This window comes from Leopardus geoffroyi, chromosome A1 (genome assembly GCF_018350155.1).
Source record: "Leopardus geoffroyi isolate Oge1 chromosome A1, O.geoffroyi_Oge1_pat1.0, whole genome shotgun sequence".
Taxonomy (NCBI): Eukaryota; Metazoa; Chordata; class Mammalia; order Carnivora; family Felidae; genus Leopardus; species Leopardus geoffroyi.
The window spans coordinates 176,740,437-176,766,276 of NC_059326.1; the positions used below are offsets into that span (position 1 = coordinate 176,740,437).

At 53.1% G+C, this 25,840-nt stretch overlaps 1 protein-coding gene across 2 annotated transcripts in view; it reads right to left on the reverse strand.

Annotated features, from left to right (window-relative positions):
- The window catches only part of NEURL1B (neuralized E3 ubiquitin protein ligase 1B), a 40,309-nt gene extending 20,096 nt beyond the window's left edge, over window positions 1-20,213 (reverse strand). The window contains exons 1-3 of one of the 2 annotated variants that reach the window (XM_045501331.1): window positions 20,011-20,213; window positions 10,139-10,258; window positions 1,361-1,906 (exon numbers count right to left, since the gene is read on the reverse strand). In XM_045501331.1, coding sequence (XP_045357287.1) covers window positions 1,361-1,906; window positions 10,139-10,258; window positions 20,011-20,041 — 697 coding nt within the window. In that variant the 5' untranslated portion in view covers window positions 20,042-20,213. The remainder of the gene's footprint in view (window positions 1-1,360; window positions 1,907-10,138; window positions 10,259-20,010) is intronic. The other variant, XM_045501340.1, reaches the window with a different exon arrangement.
- Window positions 20,214-25,840: the final 5,627 nt, after the last annotated feature.

The window sequence follows — 25,840 nt, forward strand, 5'->3', positions numbered from 1 at the left end:
TCCCTCCTTGCCCAGTGGTGGTATGGGTGGCAGTGGTGGCCAAGGAGCCTGGGCTGGAGTGTTCGTTCCTTCAAGGTGCAAGGCAGAAAACCCAGAAACAGCCCAGACATTCAGATATACCAACCAGGGTACATCTATACCACAGAATACTACTCAGCACTTAAAAAGGAACAAACTACTGATTTACATGGCAACAACATAGATGATTCTCAAAAATACTGTGCTTTGGTGAAGAAGCCAGGTAGAAATGCATATATACTGTATGATTCCATTTATATGAAGTTCCAGAATAAGTGCAACTAATCTGTGGTAAAAAATCAGAACACAGGCTGCTTCCAAAAGAGGGGAACTTTCTTGGGTCATGGGCAGGTGTATAAGTCTCTCAAAACTCAAACTTGAGATCTGTGTATTCCCTGCAAGTAAATGACACATAGGGCTACGTCCAGATTCTCTGAGCAAACTGATTTCCCTTTACTGCCCCAGAAACCCAGGCTGGGCTGGCTCACATGTAACCTGTGAGCTCAAGAGCTAAGGTCACAAATAGCAGGTCAGTGGTCTCCAGGGGCTGGAGGTAGGGGAGAATGAGGATATGGGTCTCCTTTGGGGTGATGAAAATGTTTTGGAACTAGAGGTGATGGTTACCAACTGAATGCCACTGAATTGTGCACTTTAAAATGGTTACTTTGACGTTATGTGACTTTTAAATCATTTTAAAAGAAAAAAAGTTTCAAGGTAAGGGTTTCTATGCCCAGGAATTCTCACCACCAGATTTCAGCATTAGTGGCTGCCTCCTCTGTTAGAGTCAGGCCTAGCCTGTCTTGTCTGCCTGCCTCCCCGGTGGACCTTGAGCCCCTGGCAGTGGACACTGTAGATGTGCGGGGACTGGGCCATAAATTTGACTGCTGAGTAAGTGGATGTGTTAATGACTGAATGCATGAGTGAGCGAGCAAACACATGCATAAGTGAGTGAATGACTGAGTGAGCAAATGAACAGGGAGAGAAGGAATTAGCAAAGGAATGGGTAAAAAAAAAAAAAAAAATGAGTAAATGCGCAAGTACCTGATGAAGGGGTCTGAATGAACCTGGGCCAGGACATGGACTCTGGACCCAACCCGTGTGGGTTCCAGTCCTGGCTTTGCAACTCAAGTTATTTAACCTCTCCGTGCCTCAGTTTTCCCATCTGTAAAATGAGGATGGTGGGTTGTGGTAAAAAAAAAAAATAAAATAAAAAAAATAAGAGTGAAAATGCGGCAACTGCTTAGAACAAGGCTTGGCAAAGTAAGCCCTTCGTGTTTGTGAGTATGAAAGAAATACACATCCATGCACACAGAATTACTGTTTGGTCCAGACCGTGACCTACCGAGGAGCTGCACCTCATCCGTGATGCCATAGACGTCGATGAGCGCCCAGAGCGGGCCGCCCACGGCCACGCCACAGTGGAAGAGCACCGGCTCGCCGTCGTTGACGCTGTAGAACACGCGGCCGTGACGGTCTGCCCAGTAGGCCAGCACGGTGTCACGCAGTGCCAGGTTCTCGGGCAGCGCCTTGGCCCAGTAGCCAGGTCGCGTGACAAGGTCGGGGCAGGCGTACTTGGGGATGTCCTGGGCGCTCATGAGTGACGGGTCGTGTGCCGTGAAGCCAAAGCGCAGTGCACCGCTCCAACCCGGGCGCACTGCCACCAGGCGCAGCCGCACCTGCTCGTACAGTCGGATGGGCCGCTGCGTGAACGTGACACCGTTGCAGAAGCTGTTACGCCGGGTGGCCCGCCGCGAGTGGCCATCTAGTCGCACGTTCTTGCCCTTGGCCTGCGCGTGGAAGCGGGGCGCTTCGCCTAGGACCGGGCGCCGTTCCGGCCCTGGGCCACAGCATGGGCGGGTGGCCAGGAGGCGTGCCGGCGGGCTCGGGTCTGCGGGAAGAGACAGGCAGCAGGGTTAGGGCCTCTCAGAACTTTCACGGCCCCAATTCGACTTTTAATAATCATTGCCATTTTAAAGTCTATCTTCTTTAGACTGGTAATTGATAAACTTTGGGAAGGTTCCAGCTACCGCCAGCCTACCTATGACTATCACACAATGTCACAATACCTACTCCACAGATGAGCAAACCGAGGCTTAGTGTGTGTGTGTGTGTGTGTGTGTGTGTGTGTGTAGTGAAAACCTTTTCAGAGCTGTTTCATTCCCAGTAGGGCCAACACCAATGAATTTGTCACAACAACCAGGCTGGGGTCAAGTGACTTCTCTGTCCCTATCAAATCTCCAAATCTAGAAGCTTCCTCCAAGGGCCACTTTTGGGCTGTAGAGTCCTTTCAAAGGCAACTGGGGCCTTGGGTTCTTAGGGGAGTAGGGGGGGTCTGGCTGATTTTCTCTGTGCAAATTTGGTTCAAAAGCAAGGCAGAAAAGGCAATAGAAAGAAGGCAGTCTTGGGATCATTCCCCTGACAATAGAATAAAAGGCAATATAGAGTGCAGCCTGGAATCCCAGCTCTCTAAGCACTTACTGGCTGTGTGACATGCACTAGATCTTGCCACTTCTTTAGCCTGTTTCCATGCCTGTAAAATGGGAACATTGTTTAACCCACACAGCTGCTAAAAGGTCATGAGGATGAAGTTCCTAGAATACTGCCTGGCACAGTGTGATAATATGATCAGAATACTGAGGTTCCAAAGGAAACCCAAGCCAGGATGCTGTGACTTCCCCTCCCATTTACCCACAGAAAATGAAGGCATTCTTTATAAACAAGGTTAGCTTTTCTAGAACATGCCCCTTTCAAGATTCATCTCTAAGGGAATTTTGCCCAGAGGACCTGGAGAATCTTGGGAAGGTCTCTTTTCAAAGGAGCTGGTTGCTGGCCACAGACCCAGGTGGCTTAGTATTGAGGTGGGAGCTTCATCACTCCCACCTGTCCTCCATCCCAGGGGCAGTTCCTGTGAGGCTCTGGAAGCCTGGGAGATGGTGGGGTGGGTAATTACTGCACGAGTCTCTGCTTCTCATTCACAACAGCAGCTGAGTACAATTTTCATGGCAAGTGCTTATAAATTGCAGGCAACCCCTAGCACACAATGGTCTGTAGACGTGGGAGAAGAACAGCCTTCCGGGGAACGAGAATCTACTGCAGGGACTAGTCGTCCCACACCCACCCACAGGGTTCACTGTGCTCTGGGCACATTGCTGGGCTTTCATTAATGCTGAGCCTAGTGGGAGTGAGGACTGGGGAAAATGAAGAGGGAGAGGCGATGATGAGGCAGGCAAGCCGTGGCTCCCCTCCCCAAGCCTGTGGGGAGGGACGTCCCAGTCACGGAGGTAGACAGCCATGCTGGGAAGCTGGAGGCCCCCCTCCAAACAGAAGCCACAGATCCACAGAAGAAAGTATAAGAAATGAAGCCAAGGTCCTGCATAAGAAAAAAAAAAAAAAAACTTAAGGGACTTAAATCATTCATTCATTTAACAAATGTTCAGTGAGCACCTCGTATATGCTAGGCACTGGAAATACAACCAGTTACCAAGGGGGATGAGGCTCCCACTCTGATGGAATGGGTATTCCGGGGGCGGGGGGGAAGCAAAGTTAGGCAACAAGGAAAACCTACTCTACCTGGTGGGATGCGTTACAGAGAAAAATGTAGTCAAAGAAGCCGGGAAGAACGAAGCATTAGCACTTCCACAGAGGGCCTCTTTGATGAGTGACTTCTGAGTCGAGGCGAAGGGAGTGAGCCACGAGGGTATCTCGTTCCAGGCAGGAAGAGTGCTCCAGGCAGGGGTAACGACAAGTGCAAAGACCCCGAGGTGGGAATGTGCTGGCGTGGCTGAGAAACAGCAAGGAAGCCAGCTGGGATGGTGTGAGCAAGTAGGGGAGGTGGAAGCAAATGAGAGCAGAGCTGGAGCCGCGAGGGGGTGGCAGGTGGGGAGGAGATCCCATGGTTGCTGCTTGTTTCTTCCTTAACTAATTTACTCCGAGGGAGAGGGACATTACTGGAGGTTTAGAGCAGAGAGGTGAGACTGCTAGGCTGTTGTGTGGAGAGGGGACTGCTCGAGGGGGCAGGCAAGGAAGCTGGGGAGGACAAAGGCTACTGGATTATTCCAGGCAGAGATGATGATGGCTGACATCGGGAGGTGGGGAGGACCCGTAAAGGTGGTGAGAAGGGGTCAGATTCTGGTCCTAGAGATTTGGAGTTTTGAGGTTTTTTTAAAAAAAAAAATTTTTTTTTTCAACGTTTATTTATTTTTGGGACAGAGAGAGACAGAGCATGAACCGGGGAGGGGCAGAGAGAGAGGGAGACACAGAATCGGAAACAGGCTCCAGGCTCCGAGCCATCAGCCCAGAGCCTGATGCGGGGCTCGAACTCACTGACCGCGAGATCGTGACCTGGCTGAAGTCGGACGCTTAACCGACTGCGCCACCCAGGCGCCCCGGAGTTTTGAGGTTTTAATGAGACATTCAATACACTTGCCTTGGGTGTATAAAATATATGCAATAAATAAGACAAATAATGGATACTTAAAGGGGAGGCGGAGAGGTGGTAAGGAGGGAGAGGAAGACACCAGTGCTAGATCCTGGAGGGCGGGGGCTTTTCCATTTCATCTTTGATTCCCCCATGCTCAGCAGAGGCCTGACACTTACCAGGCACCTGATAAATGCCAACTGTTGCCTCTATTACGTTAGAGCTAGAGCAGACCTCAGAAATCATCTCTGAGAAGCCCATTTTACGGGTGGGGAAATGGGCCCAAAGAGGGAGAGGGGCCTGCCAAGTTGAAGTTCAGTAGGGGTTTGGGCAGGCCACCTCTGATAAAGGACACAATGTCACGGTTACTTCCACCCGAGGAGGATAAGGAGAGCCCTCTTTTGCTTATAAGCCGGGTTGGCTTGGTTTCTCATATTTGCAGCCCAAACTTCCTTGATTGATAGGAGTTCCTCCGTAACCTTGAATGAGACATGAAGGAAAGGGAGACCTGAAGGAAAGGGAGCCACGCAGGGCTTTCGGCAGAGCAGGCCAGCACGGCCTGCCAGGGAGGGGCCCCCAAGGCAGTGAGGAGGGTGAACCCAGAGCCAGACTGTGGGTCATCTCCAGAACCACAAGGATAAGAGCAAGGGCCCACTGGAGAGCTTTTTGGAAGACAAAAATGAGCTAAGAAAGGGAAGTACCAGGTGTAAACCGTCAGGAGAGGCAGTTCAGGGACCACAAAGCCTGCATCCCCATGCATGCCGTAGCCTTGTGCGAGCCGCTCAGCTTCTCTGGGTTGCAGCTTCCTCCAGTGCCCACAGGCCGAATTCTCCCCAAGGTCCCCACAGCTGGCAAACACTCCAGGAAACATTAAATAGGACCACAGATCTAAAGCCCTTCTGAGCACCAAAGACCACAAGCCACTGTTATGTGATTATTTTTCTCTCCCCTGCCATCGCTGTTGTTTTCCCAGCCTTGTCTCTCAATCCGAGAGTTTCTTTGCAAAACAGCTTGGGAATCCTTACACAGATAATCAGTCAGAGTGGCCTGGCGGCTGAAATGAACGCTGGCTGGGGAGACACACAAGGGGAAGTTTCCTGTAAAACCAACTATATGTTAGGACAAAAATCTAGCCAAGTGACCAGCGGAGTTTACAGACTCGTTTAGGCTTGATTAAATGATCCAGCTTCCTTCGGGGAGTGAGGGATAAACACAGTTTCTACCCCCTCAGAGGCCAGCGCCCTGACGTGAGGCAAAAAGACCAGACTGAAAAAGTGTCTGAAGAGGATGTGTTATTTATGCAAATAGAAAATGCTTAAGGTTAAAGAACAGTAATAAGCAATCTCCAAATTGTACACTAACGTCTGCTTTTAGCTTGGCTCGGGGAAAGTGGCTTCTCCAAGAAAGAGAAAAAATGTCAGTGTGGATGGACCCCAGGGGCCCTGCAGAACATCCTAGTTCAGAGAGGTCGACAGAAAAACTGAAGTTTATCGCTTAAATTACTGCAGTAAACACCACAGCCACATTATGGAAAGTTTGGCAAGGATGAGAAAAATCCCTCCCTTCTCCCTGCCTTCACACCCTAACTCCCACGGCATTTTTCATCGGCCCTGCCCGGCCCCTATCCACGTAAGGACCATTGGCTGTGCCCTCGCTGTGTGCTGTGGCCTGGGCCAGATGTTCTCCATTTGGGGTTGTGGCTAATTATCCAAATGAATCTTCACCTGCACAGTTGTTGAGGTGAAAAACAAAGCTCCAGGCAGTGGAGACACTTTCCTTGGCTGCAAGAAGCAGTGTTGAGACGTAAACCCAGCAATGTCTGACTCCAAACCAGTGTTCCTTCCTCCTGTCCCAGCTTTCTTCCATAAGCGGTGCGGAAGTACTGAGCACCTTTTCCAAGTTCGTTGCAATCAGAGCCCCCAGCCAGTTTTGCTTCCTGCCTTCTCTTTTCTAACTCAGCATTACATAAAAAGCATTCCTCCCCCCCCACCCATGGCTCTTGAGCATTCACAGTGCTTGTGTTTCATTGCTGCAGAATATTCCATCGAGGGCCAAAATGTCCCCCACCGTTCCCCTCCTGGGGATCATTTCAGCTGTTCCCCCAAATGGCTGAGTCTGTGGGCACAGAGGTTCCTAGCTGCCAGGGCCAGATTCAAATGGGCACGCTGTAACTGGCGAGAAAACCTTCTGCCAGGATGAGGCCCCATGCCCCCTTCCTTCCATGGAAGGATGAGTACCCGCTGGCTTGTGAGGGGGGCCACCTATGGCCAGTGAGCCCCCTCTTCTTCTGGCCAGGAATCAGACCTGGGGACTCTAAGGACAAGGCAGGGCAGAGGGAGTCTTGTGAAGTAGGAGCCCAGGAGACCTCTGCAGCAGCCCATCCCGGGCGTAGGAGGGAGCAGGAAACAGTCCTGGCCCAGCCTCACAGTTGACTAAAGGCTGCTCCAGCCCCACCAAGGTCAGAGGGGAGGGTCTTTCCAGCGTTTCATCAAGGAAGCAATGCCTGGACTTTAAACGCATGGGCCAGAGATTTGGGTGTGGGGTGAGCACTGAGTGGCTGTGGATGGTTAGGGAGGGCGGGACTCTATTCTGATTAAATGTTGCAACCCCCCAGCCTTGCATGAGTCCTTTGGTGAGACAGGGGGACAGAAGAGCAGTTCTGGTGGTGGCTCTGTGGTCCTCCCGCATCAGTGCCTTAGAACACCCCTCCTGGGCTCTGAGTTCGAGCCTGTGCTTTGCTGCTCGTTTGCCTTGGGTCCCTGGGCAGTCAGGTCACTTCCCGGGGCTGCAAGTTTTCATCTGGAATGGTGTGTGATCTTAGACCCCTGTCTTGGGCTGCTGAGGGGCCATGAGAGCACAGAGAGAGCCTGGCACAAATCCTGGCACACAGTAGATGATCACTAAACATTTCCTTCCCAGTGGGAGGCAGCAGACCCAACTCCTAGGTGAGCCCTCACCTCCAGCTCTCCCAGAGTTTTTTTCTAAATCTCAGTTTGAGAGGCAGTGAAAAAGAACACAGACTTGCAGGCAGACAGATCTGGGTTTAAATTCTGTTTTGTCATTTCATAGCTGTGTGATGACAGTAAGGTCCATGCTTAATTTCTCTGGGTCTCCCCAACCAGGCCTAGAAAACTGGTGAGAGTCCTTACTGCCCTGCAGGACTGCTGTGAGGAGTTTTGAATTGGTGAGGTAAATTCATCAGACATTGCCTGGCACTCAGTAGGTGTTCACTAAATACTTGGTCCCTCCAGCCACCTTCGTTCCTTTGACAAGGAAGGGTTTCCGATGTCCTCTCACACCAGAGACATCTAGTTGTGGGTCTGGGGGAAAACATCCGGACATGTTTGTCCATGGCGGGCTAGTGGTGATCCTGGCCAGGAAAGGCCTCTTGAAAACCCTGGGGTCACCTTCCCTTGGTGACCAAGGGCAGAGGCCCATTTTTAAGCCATCCCAGCAGCGTCCCCAATATGCACTGTGCCACCCCCTGAATGTTCCCCGCTCATCACCCCAGCCCAGCCCCTCCATTGATCTAAAAAGAGCCGGAGAAAATGGCATTTACCGCCAAGAGGACAGCAGGAAGCAACACTCCAGCTTCTCTGGCCGCCGAGATGACAGCTTCCAGCATTGGCAGCTTCCAGCAGATGGCATTCTGGCTGAAATTGTCAGCAGATTCCGCTCCACAGGGAAAGGGAATCGCCAACCGGGAAAGCGGTCTATTCTGTGCCCCTCCTTTCACAAGCAGCCCTTTACCGAGCCCCTGTTACGTGCCGGCACATGCCTCTGTTTATTTGATTTAGTCTGTGGGACAACCCTGGTTTTACCACCTTCATTTTCCAGTGGAGGAAATCGAAGCCGCCAAGCTGGGCAGTGGCATCCGAGGGCCAGGCTTGGGCCCTTCCTCCCACAGCCCACCCCTTTCTCCAAGGCAGTCCCTTGTGACCGTCGGGAGCAGGGGTCATGGCCCTTGTTAAGGGTGATGAAAGCTATATGGGCCTCTGTCCCCCCGAAAATACCCACCCTCCATGCACACAATTTGGCATTCAATTTCAGAGGCTTCCTGGGTGCACATAACCTCTAACCTTAGACTGTGTGCCTCCAGCAAGAAGTTTCTGGTTCCAGTGACATTTGCCCAAGTCCACAATGTAAACCACCGCTGTTGGCTGTCGGAAGCAACATGGTGCGTGTGTGTGTGTTAGCGTGTGCTTTAGAGAGGAAAAGGCAAGGCTGGTATTTGGCAAGGCTTTCCTCCACCCAAGGCAGGATGAGAATATCCGTCTTTGGCAACAGGAAGTACCTTTGCCATTGGTGGGTTTGAAAGTGAGCTAGAAAAAAAAAACAACCAGCCTGCCCTCACCTCTGCCAAATGGGGCAGTGACATGCGCCCAGGAGACAGACGCCAGCGTAATGGGACTTTGTTCTCTGTTTCAGCGGCCTGGGAGGCCAGCGCCCAGGATGGAAGGGGGCCAGCCCACATGGGAAACCGCCACCCTGCTCCTCCCCTCCCCTCTTCTTTGCAAACAAAACTCGGTCACCCCAGTGCAGCCGGGAAGGTCCCACACTCCTGTCAGCAGCTGCAAGGAGCCAGGGGAGGGGAGGGAGGCCAGAGGTCAGGCGACACCGCTTGTTGGGAGAAAAGCCTGCTCCTTCCAGGCCTAAGTGGCAGCCCTCTTTGCTCAAGTGGGCTCAGATGCACCAAGTTCCCAGGGGGTGAGGTCATCCCAGCTCCCCCTCGGGTGCTCAGTGGAGTCAAGATTTCCTGGTCCATTCTGACCCTCTGCCGGGCCCCTGCGCTGGGGTCTCTTCTTGATAAACTGCCCCAGGAGACTCTGACCTTAGAGGTGCCAGCTCCCACAGTTAGGGCCCGGAGTGGGGGATGTGCCCTCATTCTTTCTCAAGTACATCACTTCCTCCTTCATCTGACATTTATGGAGCATGCGCCCCATGCCAGGGCCTGCATTGGCTGCAGGGACACGTGCACTGACAAGCAACCGCAGTCCCTGCCCTGCCCTGCCCTGCCCTGCCCTGCCCTGTAACTGAGAGACCAGCAGGGGGACGGATGGATGCAGACACCAGGACAGCACGGGGTGGGTGGTAGGGAGGGCTGGGGCCATGGGACACTTCTCAGAGGAACCACTCTGCAGACTGAGGCAGAAATGGCTGGAAGGAGGGTAGGGATGGGGAAGTGTGTTTGATGCAGGGGGAATAGCACAGGCAAAGGCCTGGAGGTGAGAATGAATGGAATGCACTTAAGGAACTATAAGGAATATAGGGCAGAAGGGAGCAGGGAGGCTGGAGGAGGGAGTCAGGGGCTGCATCACATAAGGTCTTAAAGGCCGTGCTGAGGAGGTTAAATTCCTCAGGGGACCACTGAAGTGTTTGGAGCTGGTAGGAACCCTGAAGGATCCACCTCTCCCAAGATCCACCTCTTCAAGCCCAGTTTCTTCCCATGGAAACTGTCCCTGTCTCTCTTCCTGCCTATCAGAATGACCTAGCATGGCGGGAGTAAGAAAACAGTCCAGGTTTCAAATGTTGCTGCCAACTGCTGGTACAGTCTTGCCCCTCGGCACCTGCTTCTCCTCCAGGCAGCCCCTGGCACCTGCCTGCTGATAAGCTGGCTGAGTCTGCCAACTTTCTCCTTCTGTGCCTTGAGGGCAGCCACTCTTCTGGCCTGGGTGGAGCCCAGAAGCCTGACTGCTCACTAACCTGTAGGGCCCCATCCTGACTTTGTGGAACAGTAGATCCACTGGTCCTGCTTCTCAGGGTCAAAGCGATGCTGGAGAAGGAGGAGACTCTCTTTGAACCGTGCTGTCTTGGCTCCTAGAGCTGAGGGAATGTTCCTCGTGAGCCCCACCGCTGGGCAATGTTTGCTGGCCCTGAGGGGCGGGGAGCCCAGCTCTGGCACAGTGAACGTGCTTGCCATGTGGTCCATTCACCCCTCACCACCTCCTGCCGGGTGGCTTCCAGAGGAGGAAACCGAGGCCCAGAGAGGTGGACATCCTTATGAGGGCCACCAGCCTGTGAGGGCAGGGTCTGTTTTCAGATCTGGTCCTGACTCCAAAGGCTGCATCTTTCCTGTTTTATGCCTCACTCCACGCCAAGGTCTCTTGCTTCCCTCTGGATATGCCAGAAAAAAGCTAGATTATGTACAAGCAGCTTAAGCCACCTTCTGGGAAAGGAGTGTAGTGATGCCCTGACTTGGTTTCAGGGAGGGATGGGGGGGGGGGGCGGGTGGTGGATATCATCAATCAGCTTGTTTTGAGTGGCTCAAAGGCCACAGTTTGGCGGAACTTGAGATGAACAATAAGCAGCATCTAAAAAAGGAAAGCGGGTGACTGATTACAGCAGGGCAGGGAGGGAGCCCCAGTGCCCAATGTCCCCAAGGCCTCAAAAAGGAACTGGGGGTGGGACCTGATGAGCGAGACAGACCTCCCAGGGGGCAATGCAGATACTGAAACTTGGCCTACATTCACCAGACCTCCTGTGATCCTTCTGGGTGAGGTAACTGCTACCAGACCCATTGCCAGTGAGGCAGGGAGGCTCAGGGAGGTTGGGAGAGCTGCCCAAGGCCACACAACCAGGAAGTGATGGAGTTAGCATTTGAACCCCTACTAGCCTGGCTCCACAAAGCTAGGAAGAAGAGGCTATGGCTGCTTCAGGCAAAGCGTAGAAGTCGTCCCTGTGGGGAAGGAACAGGGTTCCCACACGGCGCCCCGCACACAGTGTGGGTCCTCAGCTAAAGTTTCCTTCCCTGCCATGTTGGACTCTGAGGCTCGCCAAGAAGTGACTCTGGAGGGTGCCTCTGCCACCCTGCTTCCTTCTCTGAAGATCCAGCTTTCTCCTTTCCCTCCACCTCCTCCATCATGCTGACCATCCTCCGAATCCCCGAGGGCTCATGGGAGTAGGTGAGTGAGGACTGAGGATGCCGGAGGAAGCCTGTGTGGCTCCGGAAAGAGCTGGCTCAGGATTCCACTCAGATGGGAAGCCAAAATCCATGCATGCCCTTGACCATTATGCAGAACTGCTTCTCTAGCCAACCAGTGATGAGTACTTCAGTGATCTATCACGGGAACCTGAGAGGAACAGGACTAATGGTCCTACTGTTCCTCCCCACCCCAGCCCCCTCAACCCCGTCAATTTCAGGAGCGCAGACCCCTTTGCCTTCAGGGAGACTTCTGGAGTCCTTGTCTTGTGTTGGGCTTAGACTTCTCACGCAGTTCCCTATCTGTGCCTCATTGCCTGACCACAAAGGAGGTAGCATCATTATCCCCATCTTAGAGACGAGAAAGTGGAGGCTCAGAGAGGGAAATGACTTGCCCAGGGTGACACGGGTTAGATAGAGTAGGACTATTTGAACTCAAGACTGCCTCCCAAACCGTGCTCTTTCCATCACCTCTCTTGGGATTCCAGTCAAAGACCTCATCTGTAATTGCTGTGTGACCCTGCACTCTGGTCCCGGTGTCCCTATCTGCCAAATAGGAAGTCGGTTCCAAGCTCCCTCCGGTCCTAGGAACGGAGTCCCTGGGGGACTTCTCTGCAGGGATGAAGGTCTGGGCCATCCTCAGAGTCAGGGAAATTCCGCTGTCCCATCTCCTGACCTTGAATTGCCCCCAAACCTTGAGGGGAAGGGAAGCTCTTGGGTGGAGTGGAAAGTTACCAGGCAGACCCAGCTTTGGAGATACAGGGTATGCATGTGCCCACCCAGCTCTTAAATCCATCATCCTTGGGGGGAAAAGGAAAGAAAACACGTGCCCAAGGGATATAACTGTAATATAAACAATGTGTAATGTTGAAGGCATAAACAGAATACACTTGTTAATAGCTGTGGGCATCCTGCCAAGTGCCAATCCTGCCCCAGATACCCCCACTCACCCATTTCCCCAAATGGCTTACTCATAAAAGAACTTTCTCCCCACCGCCCAGAGGTGAGGCAAGAGGCCAGCTGAGTCCCAGTAGTAAGAATGCAGAGAGAAAAAGAAACAAGGGTGAGCTGGGACTGATGTCCAAGGACGACTGTCCCAAACCCCGCTCAGAAATATCTGTCACTGAGTCTGCAAAAATGCTGAGGCTGGGAGACTAGGGGTGGGGAACAGACCCAGGCGAGGGCAGGTGGCTTCATCTGTCTGTGCCTTACTTCCTGAGCTATAAAATGGGCCCAAGACCTTCCAAGCCACAGAACTGTCAGGAGGATTATATAAATGAAAGATTGTGAAGGGGCCTGCAGGCGTTCAGCAGATGAACAGTGGATAGCACACCCCATAAGACCCCAAGGTCAAAGGGCACCTTCATGAACAATTCATCCTGGATCCATGTGATGCTCAGTTGCTTCTACAATGTCTATCTCAAGTCTCAGCTGGGCTAAACACCAGTGCCACTCCAGGAAAGGACACTTGTTCCTTGCTGCTCTCATTCCACCTGCAGACTGCTTCCACAGTTAGAAAGTTCTTCCTTTGACTCAGCTGATACCTGCCTCCACATGATGTCCACACACTGGTCATGTCTACATTTGATCTACAGTACCGTTTCCCATCAGGTCTGCTCTCTGACCTCAGGCTATGTTGCCGGGGATTCTTTGCTCTCCCCAAGATGACCTGGCCCTTGCTTTGTTGTCTAGAAAGCCCTCAGGACATCACCTGTCCCCTGGCCGGCTTTGAAAGGGGGTTGGAGATCTACACAACAGACGTCAGGGAATATCAGCTGGGATCGTCTCAGTAAACCCACAGGCCACCTGGAGACTGTCCCCACCCTGCCACGCCTAGAGGCAGGACGTGAGACAGACAGCTACAGAAGTAGGTGAACGCACTAAAAACCGACCTGCGGGATTTCTAAATGCTTACAGATTTCTGCTCAATACTATGAAGGCTTCAAATGCAAATGTGAACCGCCTCCCACCTGACCCCCCACCCTGACTCAGCAGTCACCCTTCCCGCACAAACATCCTCTCCTTCTAGCAGGAATCCTGTCGGACTACCCTTGCTGTGTGCCCTTGGGCAAGTTATTTCCCTCTCTGTCCTCTTTGTTCCCTCAACAGTTGTAAGGGACTAACAGTAATAGCTCTCTCATGGGGCTTGTTCGGAGGGTCAAGTGCAGGCACCTACTTAGAACTGTGTCTGGCACAGACGGGCTGTGTGATACAAGTTAGCGGTCATTGTTCTTCTGAGTCTGTCTCCCTCAGGAGCACAGGGCTCAGCATAGAGGACGGGCTTGTGTCCCCAGGAAGCCCATAATCCTAACAGGCACCCCATGTGAGCACTTCCTATCTGCCAGACGCTTTGCATGCCTGGGGCTACGATTAAGACGAGGACGTGGGACCAGGACCACAGCCTGTGCTGTTACCAACTGTGCTGTGGGTGGATGACAGCACAGCAGGGAGACGGGATGCTTGCTCCTCACCTGCAGGAAAGCCTGGGTGCTGGACTGGACGACGAAGGGTTCTCGCCCTAGCCCCCGTGCCCTTCCCGACTGATTGGTGGGGCTGCCTCTGGGTGGGAAGGGCCTGTGAATAGCCGGACTCAGGGGAGAGGGTGTGGGTGCACCGTGACCCCTGCCGAGGGCAGGTGGGAGTGGCCGACTGCAGGCCAGTTTTTACCAGGCAGAAACATCAGGAGCCTAAGCCTGGGGGAAAGGGTGCGGAGCTCAGATTCCCCCTCCTCCAGGGCAGGATTCCCAGAGGTCAGCTTTTGAGTCTCCAGACCTGGAGGGAGGGAGGGAGGGAGGGAGGGAGAGGTGAGGGAGATGGACGTTTTCCACGGGCAGCTTCATTCTGTCCACGGGAAGGACAGCTTGAGAGGGGTGGGGCTCAGGATGAGGACAAAGGGCAGCAGCCCCAAGATGCCTCGAGGGGCAGTGCCCCTTGGTGATGGAGGAGAAGGAGCTTTGGAACGGGGCAGGCCTGTGGTCAAATTCCACTCTGCCAACTTCCTGGCTGCCTGTCCCAAGGCAGGTCTCGTTTCTCCTCTGAGCTCAGTTTCCTCATCTGTGAAATGGGAAACTACTTCTGGAAGGCTGGTCCTGACGACTGAAATAGGAATGAAATAGATAAAGGGCCCGGTATGGGACAAGCATGCTGAAGATCTGACCGCTCTACTATAGCCCAGGTGAGCGCTTACTACCTACAGGGCTTCACCCAGGCCTCCTTCCTTTCCCCTCTCTGCTTGAAGCACAGCCCTGGCTTCTGGGCTTCTAATTTAAGCCCTCATAGAGCACCACTAAATACAGAAAACGCTTTGGTCCAAAAGAGGGCAGAGCTGACCCTTCTTGTCTGCAGGGAAGATTAAACAGTCCTTCCAGCCAAGCCCAGTGAAAATGCTATGCCCCTGCTGGCAAACTCGGCACATCATCCCGGCAGGGAGCGTGGCAGCTAAGAAATCTAAGCCTCCTGACTGCGGGCTGGCCTGCAAGAAACCATCCCCTCCTCTCACATGGCCTCTGCCCGCCCCTGACTCCACATACCACCCCGGCTTGCACTGGGACCCCCAGAATGCCACAGTTCCCCCCATATGCCCTGCTCTCCCTCCACTCGGGCCTCTGTCTTAAACAGCTTTCCTTCCCTTGACTAACTTCTCTGCTTTCTGGTCTCACTGGACAGCACCTCCTCCAGGAAGCCTTCCAGGCTCCTGTTCCGGGCTATCACGGCCCCCAGGGTCCCCCTCCCCCACTTACTATAACTGCTCCATCCTTGTTGGTCTTTCCCACTAGACCTCGAGTCCCTAAATCCAGACTGTGACCCCAGGCTCAGCACAGAGCCCAGCCTGGAGGTCTGGTGAACAGACGAAAATGGCAAAATGCAACCTGCCAAGAAGATTCTTCTCGTCAGAAATCTGGTGTCCTGGACAGAGCTGAAGAACGCTTAGGAGTTGCTGCTGTCAGTACGCATGAAAGGGACACCTCCCAATCGGGCCCCTGGATTCAAGGCTGGTGGTCACCTGGGACAGAGCTTTCAAGGCAGGAAGTGAAGGGCAACAATAACCATGATAGCAAAAGCCCCAGGCATTGTGCCAAGACTACCTGCCCTATTCCATTTAATTATCACCGCCGCCAATTACGAGGGAGCTACCCCCGCCGTCCCCGTATCGCAGTGAGGAAACTGAGGCACAGAGAGAGACCTTGCCTGAAGTCACTCCCCTAAGAAATGGCTGAGCTTAGATTTGAAACCAGGCATCCTGACTCCGAGATCTGTGTTCTAGACCCAGCACCAGACCTCCCACTGCTGTAGACCAGTGAATGGTCTCATCACAACTCTTAATCACTGCAGCCCACGGAGCCCAACACACACACACACACACACACACACACACACACACACACACAACTGAAACAAAGTTCATGAAGCAAAAACACTCCTTACTACCTCAATGCACTTGATGTGTTATTTTTTATTCTGTTCTATTTTTAAAGCTGGTCAGACATGACCCCCAGTAGACAGAGCACTTGGTCTGGTGGCCAGGCCTCATTTGGGGGCACTGGGCACCATCCCTCCCCCTCTGAGGCACAGGGTAGCAACAGCTTGTGCTCTCCATCGAGACAACCAGCTACTTGTCCTATTCTGTTAGTGCATCCTATATCCTCTTCCACTAGAGGCCAGCTCGATGGGGACCTCCAGGGGCTGTCCATCCCATTCAAGCTGAAACCCCAGGGCCTGGGACGTGACAGGTGGCTAAAAGATGTCAGCTGAATCAGTGAAGGTGCACACTCCGGAAAATGCAGAGCAGGACAGACCCCAGAGTCCCTCCAGCTTGGGCACATGGAGAGATGTTGCCTCCCTGTAAAATGGGGTAACTATAGCCCCTCTAAAGGGTTGTTACAAGGGTTTAAGATAGATAATGTGGGTAAAGGCCCTGACTCAGAGTTTGGCACAGAACAAGGTCAACACACATCCTTCACTCCAACCTCTAGGATGCCTAAATATTGAACGAACACTAAAAAGGTCCATTGACTTGGTCAAGCACAGACCAACTTAATGATTAAACCCAACTGGCAGTTTGAATTCAGTCTCTTCTCCAACCAGAACTATGAGTGAGCTCCAGAGGTGAGCTGAGGGAGGGGTTGCAATGAACTGGTAGAAGAAGGGGGAAGAGCCCCCCGCCCCGGAATTCTAGTCTCCCCTAACCCCACTTGTTTATACTCTTATTATTTTTCTTTACAAAACCCAGATTAAGGGAAACGGAATCCAGAGAAAAGGGCCAGGTGGTATTAGGAATAAGACAGACCTGGGTCTTCTAACCCCAGCTTTGCCACTGCCTAACTGTGTGAGTTGCATCGAGTGTTGGTAACCTCTCTGTGCCTCAGTCTCCTCATCTATAAAATGGAGACGAGTGGCATCTTACTTTGCAGTACTGAACTGCAACTAGTAAGAGAACGGGTAACACACACAGTAGGAACTTAGCAAATGTGAATTCCCTTGCTGACTCCTGGACCGTTCTATTTATAGGGCATTCCTCTGAATGTGCCCTTTGTGAAGATTACCAAGGGGCTTCCCTACAGCGATCATAAAGGACCTTCCCTTTCTTTGGCTTGTCATCATTGCACACAATAACATACCATAATTACTCGGGGGGCCCCAACCGATGTCTGAACCATGGGTTGGGGGGATACTGCATGTCAGAGGAAGACTGCAGCCCTTTGGAGCTAAATAAACCTGGATTCCAGTCCTGGTTCTACCAACTGGATGAGCCATGTGAACTGGGGTGAGTCATTTTATCTCTTGAGCCTTAGTTTCCTTATCTGTAGATGGAGATGATGATCTCTACCTTGCAGGGCTGTTGCAAGAATTAAATTCATCGATTCATTCAACAGATATTTACCGAACAGCTATGCACTAGCCACTGCTCCAGGTGCTGAATATACAGCGGTACATAAAACACACAAAATCCTCCCTGGGGAGACAGATGATGAAACGGCTAACTACACATACAGTGTGGCACATGGTGATCATGCCATGTAGAAACACAGAGTGGGGGAAAGTAAGTGGGGCGTGCCGGGGGCAGGGGCAACGCCAGGACCCACCCACATGGGAGCAGGGACCTAAAAGAAGCAAGGGGGAAACCATGTGGAGGTCTGGGGGGAAGAATGTTCCAGGCAGAAGGATCAGCAAGTGCAGGAGCCTTAAGGAGGAGCATGCTTGGCATGTAAATGAAGCCACATATGCAGGAAGCCTGGCATGGAGTCCAGGTGCTTAGCAAATGCCAGCTCTCTATTTCAAGTCCCATAGAAGGAACCCCACGCATGTGTCCTTTTCCTGAGAACGAAAGCACCAGGATTTCTACAGGGCAGGACTGAGCCAAGCATTCTTTCAGCCGAGGATGCAGGCAACATGTGAGCTCTACCACCGGTTTTTGAGCCCCTGCCAGCCACTAGGCTCTGGGTTGGGCAACCAGGGATCCAAGATAATCAAGACATGGTTTCTGTCCTCAGGCAGCCTCAAGGCAAGTTGTGGAGAGGGGCGACGGCAATGCCACGTGGTCAGATGGACAAGCAGAGACCCAAGAAGGTATCTGGGTAGCCTGGCGAAGGGTGGGATTGGGTGTGGGTGTTCAAGGAAGGCTTCCTGGGTACGGTGACAAGTAAGCTGAATTGTAAGAGATGGACTAGACAAGAAAGGCTATTCCAAGGGTGGGGAGCGGCATGTACTGATCACAGAGTTGTAAAGAACGGCCCGGTGTATGTGAGAAACTAATTACAGAACAGGTTGGAAAACAATTAATGGCCCTTCGTATTCTGAGCGCCAGCAACTAGGAATTCCAGTTCGCTCCCCTTCCTCCAACTCCGTGCAAGCTTCAGCCCCGTGGGGAGTTTTGATTTTTCACACTTAGCTACGGCAGCAGGTAATAACCTCAACCCCCCAGCTCCTTGCCCAGGATGGCCCAGTCCACACAGCAAGAGCCCAGTGGGATGGAGAATATATAAATCTCAAGCTATTTTTAGCCTGCCTGGCTGTGTCTGTCCCTTCACCCACCCTAAAGCTGACCCACAGGTGGCACAATGTTTTTTTTTGTTTTGTTTTTATGTGACTAGAACAGCATCAGTCTTTTTTATTAAGAAATCCTACAAAGGGGCCCATGATGCAGCCAGGTGTCTTTGTGGCCAGGAGAATATCTTTGTCGGCATCCCTGGGTACCTCCGGACTAGGTGGGTGGACTCTCCCATCCCCATCCAGCCAACATCCCTGCTCATAGGAGATCGAGGCCACCCTCCAGTAAGCGGACCTGGGTTCAAATCCCACCTCTGCCTCTGGCTAGCTGACGACCCCCTGCTGGTGACTTCTCCTGGCTGAAAATCTTGGGGGTTTTGAGCACAATGGCCCTCACGCTGCCCAGAAGCTTAGAAAGTAGGAGTTGGCTCTTCTTCCATAAAGCAACCTTGGGAATCCTGAGCACAGCATCACCCATTTCAATCCCCTCCAGGGAGGAAACAATTATTTTTTGATATAAAGCCTAGAAAGGGGGGCTATATGGGAGTGTTAGAGCACAAACCAGTGACATGTCTCTGCTCCTAAAACCTCACACTAAATTTGCCCCACAGCCAGATGATTTGCTATCCCACTGAGCTGGGCCTTTGTACTTTAAAAATACACACATCTCTCACTTTGTGCCTAAAGGATGCTACCAATGCCCATCCTTAAGCCAAAATAAAGGCTTTTTCTAAAGACTTGGGGTGGGGGGATGGCTGGGCAAGCAGAACGGGTTCAATCCAGATCACCCCCTCCTGGCGGTATGACCTTGGGTGAGTCATTTCTCCTCCTCTGAGCCTCAATTTCTTTATTTGTAAATTTGGGATAAATATCTTTATAATGAAAAGCTACTTTGTATGCCGAGCTGGGGTATGCAAAGCGCTGGACTCAGAGTCCCCTGGCACAGTGATCTGCTTCCCAAATTACCAGGTATTCTCTAGTAAGGCCCCCTCTGCTCCCCATCTCCCACCCTCCCCCCCCCCCCCAGCCCTCCCCCATCTCCTTACTCTGGCCCGGAGATTCTATGGTGATGTTAACTAGGGGGCTATGCGCTTTGCAGCGGTGACTCTGAGGGACTAGAGAGCCCCCAGCTGAGCGGACACCAGAGGGGGGCGCAGCCGGGGTGCGCGTGGGAACGTGGCCAAACCAAGGCAGCATGTGCCGCGGGGGCGCTGGCGGCTGGAAATTGGGGTACCCCTGCAAGCGCCCCCCACTTTCAGCAGCTGCAGTCTCGGCACAAGGGCTGGCTTCTGGCCGTCGGAAGCCCTGGGGAGCCCTACTCCAGTCACCCCCCAAGGCGCCCCGGGCTCCCTCCTCAGCGCCCTCGGGCTGAAACAAAGGCGAGGGGGCGCGCGGCATCGCCCCAGCGGCCCCTTCGCGCCTCTGGCCAAGCAGGGCGATTGAGGACTGGGGTCCCCAAGGTAACCAGGACGCGGTACCCGTCCTCCCGGAGCGCAGAACCCCGCCGAGGGGCGCGCGCTAGCCGGGGTGCAGGAGGCACCGGAGACTCCAGCCCGCTGCGCGCCGAGGGCTCCGAGGGGTGGGGTGGCTCTCCGGAAGTCACCCAGCGGGTACCCTAGGGAGAAGAGAACCCCAGCGCCCGCCTCCCGGGCAGGGCTCCCCGGCGTACCTGGCAGGGTCCGGTGCACCGTGTTGCCCATCGCTGCGTCGGGGCGCTGCGTCGGCGGCGGCGCGCTCGGGGCGCACGGAGGCTAATAACGCGGTGGGCCGGGCACCCGGGCCGGGGTCGGGCTCCGGGGCATCGCGGCTGCACCGGCGAGCCGGCGGGCTGCAGCTGGGGCGGGCGCCTGAAGGGAGGCGGCGGCAGCGGGAGGAGGCGGAGCCAACCGGCCCGAGCCCGCCGGCTCCGCCTCCGCCTCCCGCCGCCTCCAACCAAGCAGGGAGGGGCGGGGCCGCCGCCGCCGCATCTTTTGAAAGTTTGGACCGGGCGGCGGGAGCAGAACCGCCGAGCCTCCCGCTCGCGCGGCTCCCGCGCCCTGGGCGGGAAGACGCGCTGGCAGCCGGGTGCCTTCGGGGTGCCAGGCCCGTCATCGTGCTGGCCTGTCACTCGTTTATTCCAACACTTAGAAAAGGCCTAGTGTATGCCAGGCCTCTTCCATGCGCTGGGCCATAGGGAGCCAAGCTCTCACCCTGGCGGTGCACTAATGCGGGGTTCCGGGGTGGAGAAGTACAGGCAGGCAGAGGAGGTCGCTTAAGGCAGTGTAAAGATAACCCAGTCGGGGTGGCCGCGGTGGGGGTAGGATCACAGACCTACGAATAAGAGAAACCTAGAGTATCCAAAGGTTGGGAGGAGGGAACATAGTAGAACACATATTAAGTATATGCCAGGCGTTGTGCTGGGCACTGTAGATACAGACGAGGCATGCAAATGGTGAAAACAGAAATAACAAGCAATTTGGATCACACAATATTATGATCAGAGTCAGCAGGGAAATAAGATAACTGTGACATCGTAACTTTGTTTGAGGGGCTTAGGGAGAACCTAGTGGCATGCCTGTTCCATTAGATGAAACAGCAAGGAATCAGCCATGGGAAGAGCTGGGGAGAGTGTTCTTGGCAGAGGGAGTCACAGGCATTCCTCATTCATTCATTCATTCATTCATCCCCACAGGTATTTTCTGAGCAGCTCTCCTATGCAAGAACCCAGACCAAACTCAATGGGAAGTGAAGCCTGCTAGTTCCTGCCCTCACTGGGCTCCATTTTGCAGATTGGAACACTGAGGCTCAGGAGGTGCAATGACTTACCCAAGAAAACCCAATACTAAACCAGGTTGTCTCCCCCCCACCCCCAGCTCTACTTTCCATGCTCTAGTATCCTTTATGAAATATGTATTATTACCCCACCTCACAGATAGGGAAATTGAGGCTCAGGGAACAGAAGAGAGGTGCCCAAAGTCTCCCAGCTGGCAAGGGGCAAAGGTGGCCTGGAGCTATGTGAATGAAATGGGGGTATCCAGGGGAGAGCCCCCGGCTCTGTTTCTCCAGTGCCTTCTCCCTAGGGTTCCTGACCCATCCCAGAGGGTTCTCATTCTTCAAGTTAGCTCAAAGTCTCCGCCTCTGGGAAGCTTCTCCGTACCCCACCCCCCTGACTCCTATATATCTGGACATAAGGTTGCCTTGTATTCAAGTTGCTAGTTTCTCATATGATAGGTGCTCTCTCAGTTACTTAATTTCTAAACACAAGTCCTGTTTGGGAAAGGTACATTAGTTCAAAACACCCTCAATCCATGTGGGTTTGGGATGCATATAGAGGTCAGCCTTATTATAAAAGGAGTCAAGGAAATGTTACTCACGTAAAGCAATGCAGTGTGAATGGGACTTTGGGACTACGAAGGGAAGGTCACAAAGGGTGACTGCCAGGGAGATTAGTGTCAACAGACCTTTTAGAGGTACTTTCAGAGCATCCAACTAGGAGGCTGTGTTGTGTAGACCACAAATGCTTACCTGCAGCAAATGAAGCCTCAGCTGCCCTAATGTTATGCAGATGGGACCTGCGGAGGGGACACGGTGTCCAGTGGCCAGTGACGTGTGTATCTAAAAGGGCTGTGTTTTAGCATCCTGATCCCTGTGAATGAGATGTGCTGTGGAAAACTAAAAAAGCACCCACAGCCCCCCCCCCCCGCCCACCACACACACACACCAGATGATGGGGACACTGACATCAAAGCCACACACAAAGAATTTGAACCAAATAGTTTCTTGAAATTTGAGAGTGGACAAAGGCAGTCTTTCCAAATTAATATTTCATGTAACAATTATTCAAAATACGTAGGTCACACTAAAAAACTAAACATTGCAAGTAGATATCTATTTCAACTCCACCCTTTAAAGGTTAGACTATTCAGCTTTATGGTGCATCTTCTCATTGGGGGAATAGAGGTTGCCCTTGACCTTTATTTGGGTTGCCTTATATTTGTGCACATATGGTAGCTGCTCACCCCTCCGAGGTACCTCTGCACTTTGTTCTGTCCCTCAATTATACCCTTAGGGCAGGTGCCGTAGCTGTTAGCCTTACATCCACTCCACTGGCAGATGGGAAGCCACCTGTGGGCAGGACCCTGGTAGTATTCATTTATACATCTTCAGTGCTCAGAACAGGACTGGCTATAAGCAGATGCTCAATACACCTTTGAATAAACTGGCCGCAGAAATGCATTGCTCTGAACTGGGAGAAGAAAGGGAAGAAGGAGGGAAGGAAGGGAGGAAGGGGTAGGAAAGAGTTGTGAAGGAATGAGAATTAGTTGATAGTAGCCCTGGACTCTGGTGTGATCAATAGTGATATGTGTGGGGAGAAACAAACAAAATAGGGATGCATTAACAGAAGTGTAGCCTTAGGACAAAGGAGGGGCTTGCTGCTCCAGTGCATGCTGATTAGACCATTCGAGGAGAAGGTGCTTTGACTCTGAGCACTGTACTTGAAAAGCAAGGCAAAAGTGATCCACAAAGGTGGGGACGGTGGCTCTGGGAGCGAGAAAGATCCCTGTCACAGGAGGCGTGCGAACAGAAGCAGGGGCTAGGGGAGCATCCTTGGGCCAGGGTAGCAGCCTCTGGCCATAATCTCTCCCGGGGTTTGAATTTCACACCTCACCCCCCAACCCGTTCCCTTAACCATGCCCAGAATCCCACAGACTAAGCCACCCTCCCTTAGCACCAAGACCTGTGCTTGGGCTGAAGGGGCCCCTGGGTGGGGCTGGCTCTCTTGATCGTGCAGTGTTGGCACAGTCTCCCAGGGCAGTGGGGAGAGGGAAGGCCCTGGCCAGGCTTGTGGGCACTGCTCCCTCAGGGCATGCCCTGGTAGGCCCTGCACCATGCAATCACAGGCAGTCAGGTGCACCTCGTAAAAAGGGCACACACTGAGCTGGGCGGGGGGGGGGGGGGGGGGGGGGGGGGGGGGAGGGCGGGGGGCGGTGTGTGTGTGAAAAGACCTCTTCTTCCAGGGAGCTGAAGGGTGTTTGCCTACACTCCTCCCCGCAACTCACTCAGGAACAGAAAATCCAGGTTGCAATCAAACCACAAAGCTGGGTTTTTAAATTGCTACAGGAGGGCTCTACTTTCCAGTGAACTCCGCCTATCAAACCCTCAATTTTCCAGACCTAGCGGGTCTTCACCCACAAAAGCAACATTTTTCAGTTCCTGGTGACAAAGCGCCTCCCGGGTAGTAGGCACCAGGCTGTGCCCTGTGAGAGACCCTCCTCACAATCAAACAGCGTGGTTAGTAACACAATTCCCATCTTGCAGGAGAGGAAACTGCGGCAGGGAGAGAGGAGGGAACTGCCCCGTTCACAGGACCAGGAGGAGGCAGAACCCCGAGGGTTCTCTGTTCTCCCTTTTTACAGAGGAGGAAGCAGGCTCAGAGCACTGAAGCCACTTGGTGAGCAAATCATGTTTGTGTGGATCCGAATCTGCTGCACATTCCTTGGCAGCTAAGGCAAAAAGGGCAAGGGACTCATCCCTTGGCCTTCCTTGTCCTGGTTTTTCCAGGACGCACTTTTGGTGCTGGAGCAAGGGCCAAAGGGGAGCTCATCCTTGGTGCATGGGAAGGCTGAGTGGGTGGAACCTTCCTCCGAGTTTGCCCCAAGACACATCAACAACGTTCTGATGGATGGATCCCATGCTGGCCATCAGAAAAGATCAAGGGCTGACAGTTTTCCTGGAATCCAGCGGAGGCAGCTGTGTTAGAGGCTGGGGTCATGGGGGACCAGAGCTCAGCTTTCTCGAAACACAGGGACAGAGCTGAGACACTCTGGAACACGTGGTCATTATGGTTATGTCACAGAAGCCCGCGGCAGGGGCTGAGCTGAAATTAATTTGTGCTCCCGATAACTTGCATTTACTGTGCAGTTACAATGAAAATTATGACACAGTAACAGCTAACATTTATTGAGTGTCAGATGCCGTTCTAAGTCCTTTGGATGTATTAAGCTCACAGCAGCCCTAGGCGGTAGTGCTATTAAGAGGCCCATTTTATAGATGGGGAAACCAAAGCCCATAGAGTGCAGGTAGCTTGGCCACACAGGGAGAGAGCAGCCTGGGTGAACATATGAGGTCCATTTACTTAATCCTCATAACAACCCCATGAGCTAGGAAGGGAGTTAAGGGTTAAGGTGTTGCCTCCCAGCCCTTGTATTGGTTTCTTTTTAAGACCTTCTTCTCCATTCTGTGGGGCATGTCGTGAGGCTCAGAGACGTGACGTGGTTTGCCCAGGCCTCACAGCCAAGAGGGCAGGATCAGGTTGGAGACCCGCCCCGCTCTGACCTCACCATCTGTGCGCCCCTCCTCTTGGCCCCTGAGGTGGCCGAGAGCTTGGTGAGCCCAGCCCATCCTACCTAGAGCGACCTGCTCCAGTTCTGATCCATTTTCGGAGTCCAGTGCCCAGCCGTGGCCTGGCCCTGGGAGAGCCTACCGTTCCCTGCTGACTTCCTGGAGCTGTGGAGACCCCACCCAGGAGAACAGGGACTTTCAAAGAAAAACTGGAATCATGGACTGTGAAGCACTTAAGAGCCCAGGTTCAAATCCTAGCTCGGTTCTTACTACCTAGGCCACCTTGGGCAGTTTCCATGTCCTCTCTGTGCCTCAGTTTCTGCGTCTGTAAAATGGAGCTAATAGGAGTCCATATTTCCTAGGGTATTTGGAAGAGTAGATGGTGTCAGTCAAAGTGGCCTGGCATATCGTAAATGGTCAGGCTAGGTGAGCTGGGGAAGGGCCCGTCTTTCTCCCTGCTCTCCCACTCCTAAACTCACCCACCAGGCCCACAAGCTGGTTGAAGCCCTTCTTGGCCTCAAACCATTTCTACTGCAGAGAGGGTCCAGATAGGGCCAGAGCGGGCTGAGTTCAAGTCCTGGTTCTGCCTCTTCCTGGCTGGGTGTCTCCGGGCAGGTCATTTCACACCTGTGGAGCTTCACCTCCTCCTCTGTAAGGTGGAGAGATCATCTGTAAGCGGGCCAGACCTGGCTGGACACACCAGGTGCACTGCCTCCTGGCCTGGCCTGCCTGCTCACGTTAAGCATGCTCCAGTGCTACCGAGCCTCTCATCTTGCTGGCTGTGTGTCTTTGCAGTTACTGAACCTCTCTGAACATCAGTTGCCTGATCTCGAAGTGGGGAGGGTAATAATGCTGACCTAATACTAGGTGATATAAACTTGCAGTGGGATGGTCTTCGGAATGTGCTTGGCACAGAACAGATGCCCAATAAATGTTTAATGATGGGGCGGATGGGTGGCTCAGCCGGTTAAGCATCCGATTTGTGACTCGGGCTCGGGTCGTGATCTCAACGGTTTGTGAGTTCGAGTCCTGCGTCGGGCTCTGGGCTGACGGTGCAGAGCCTGCTTGGGATGTTGTCTCCCTGTCTCTCTGTCCCTCCCCTGCTTGCTCTCCGTCTCTCTCAAAATAAATAAAAAGAAACTTAAAAAAAAATAAATAAATGTACGTATGTATGTATG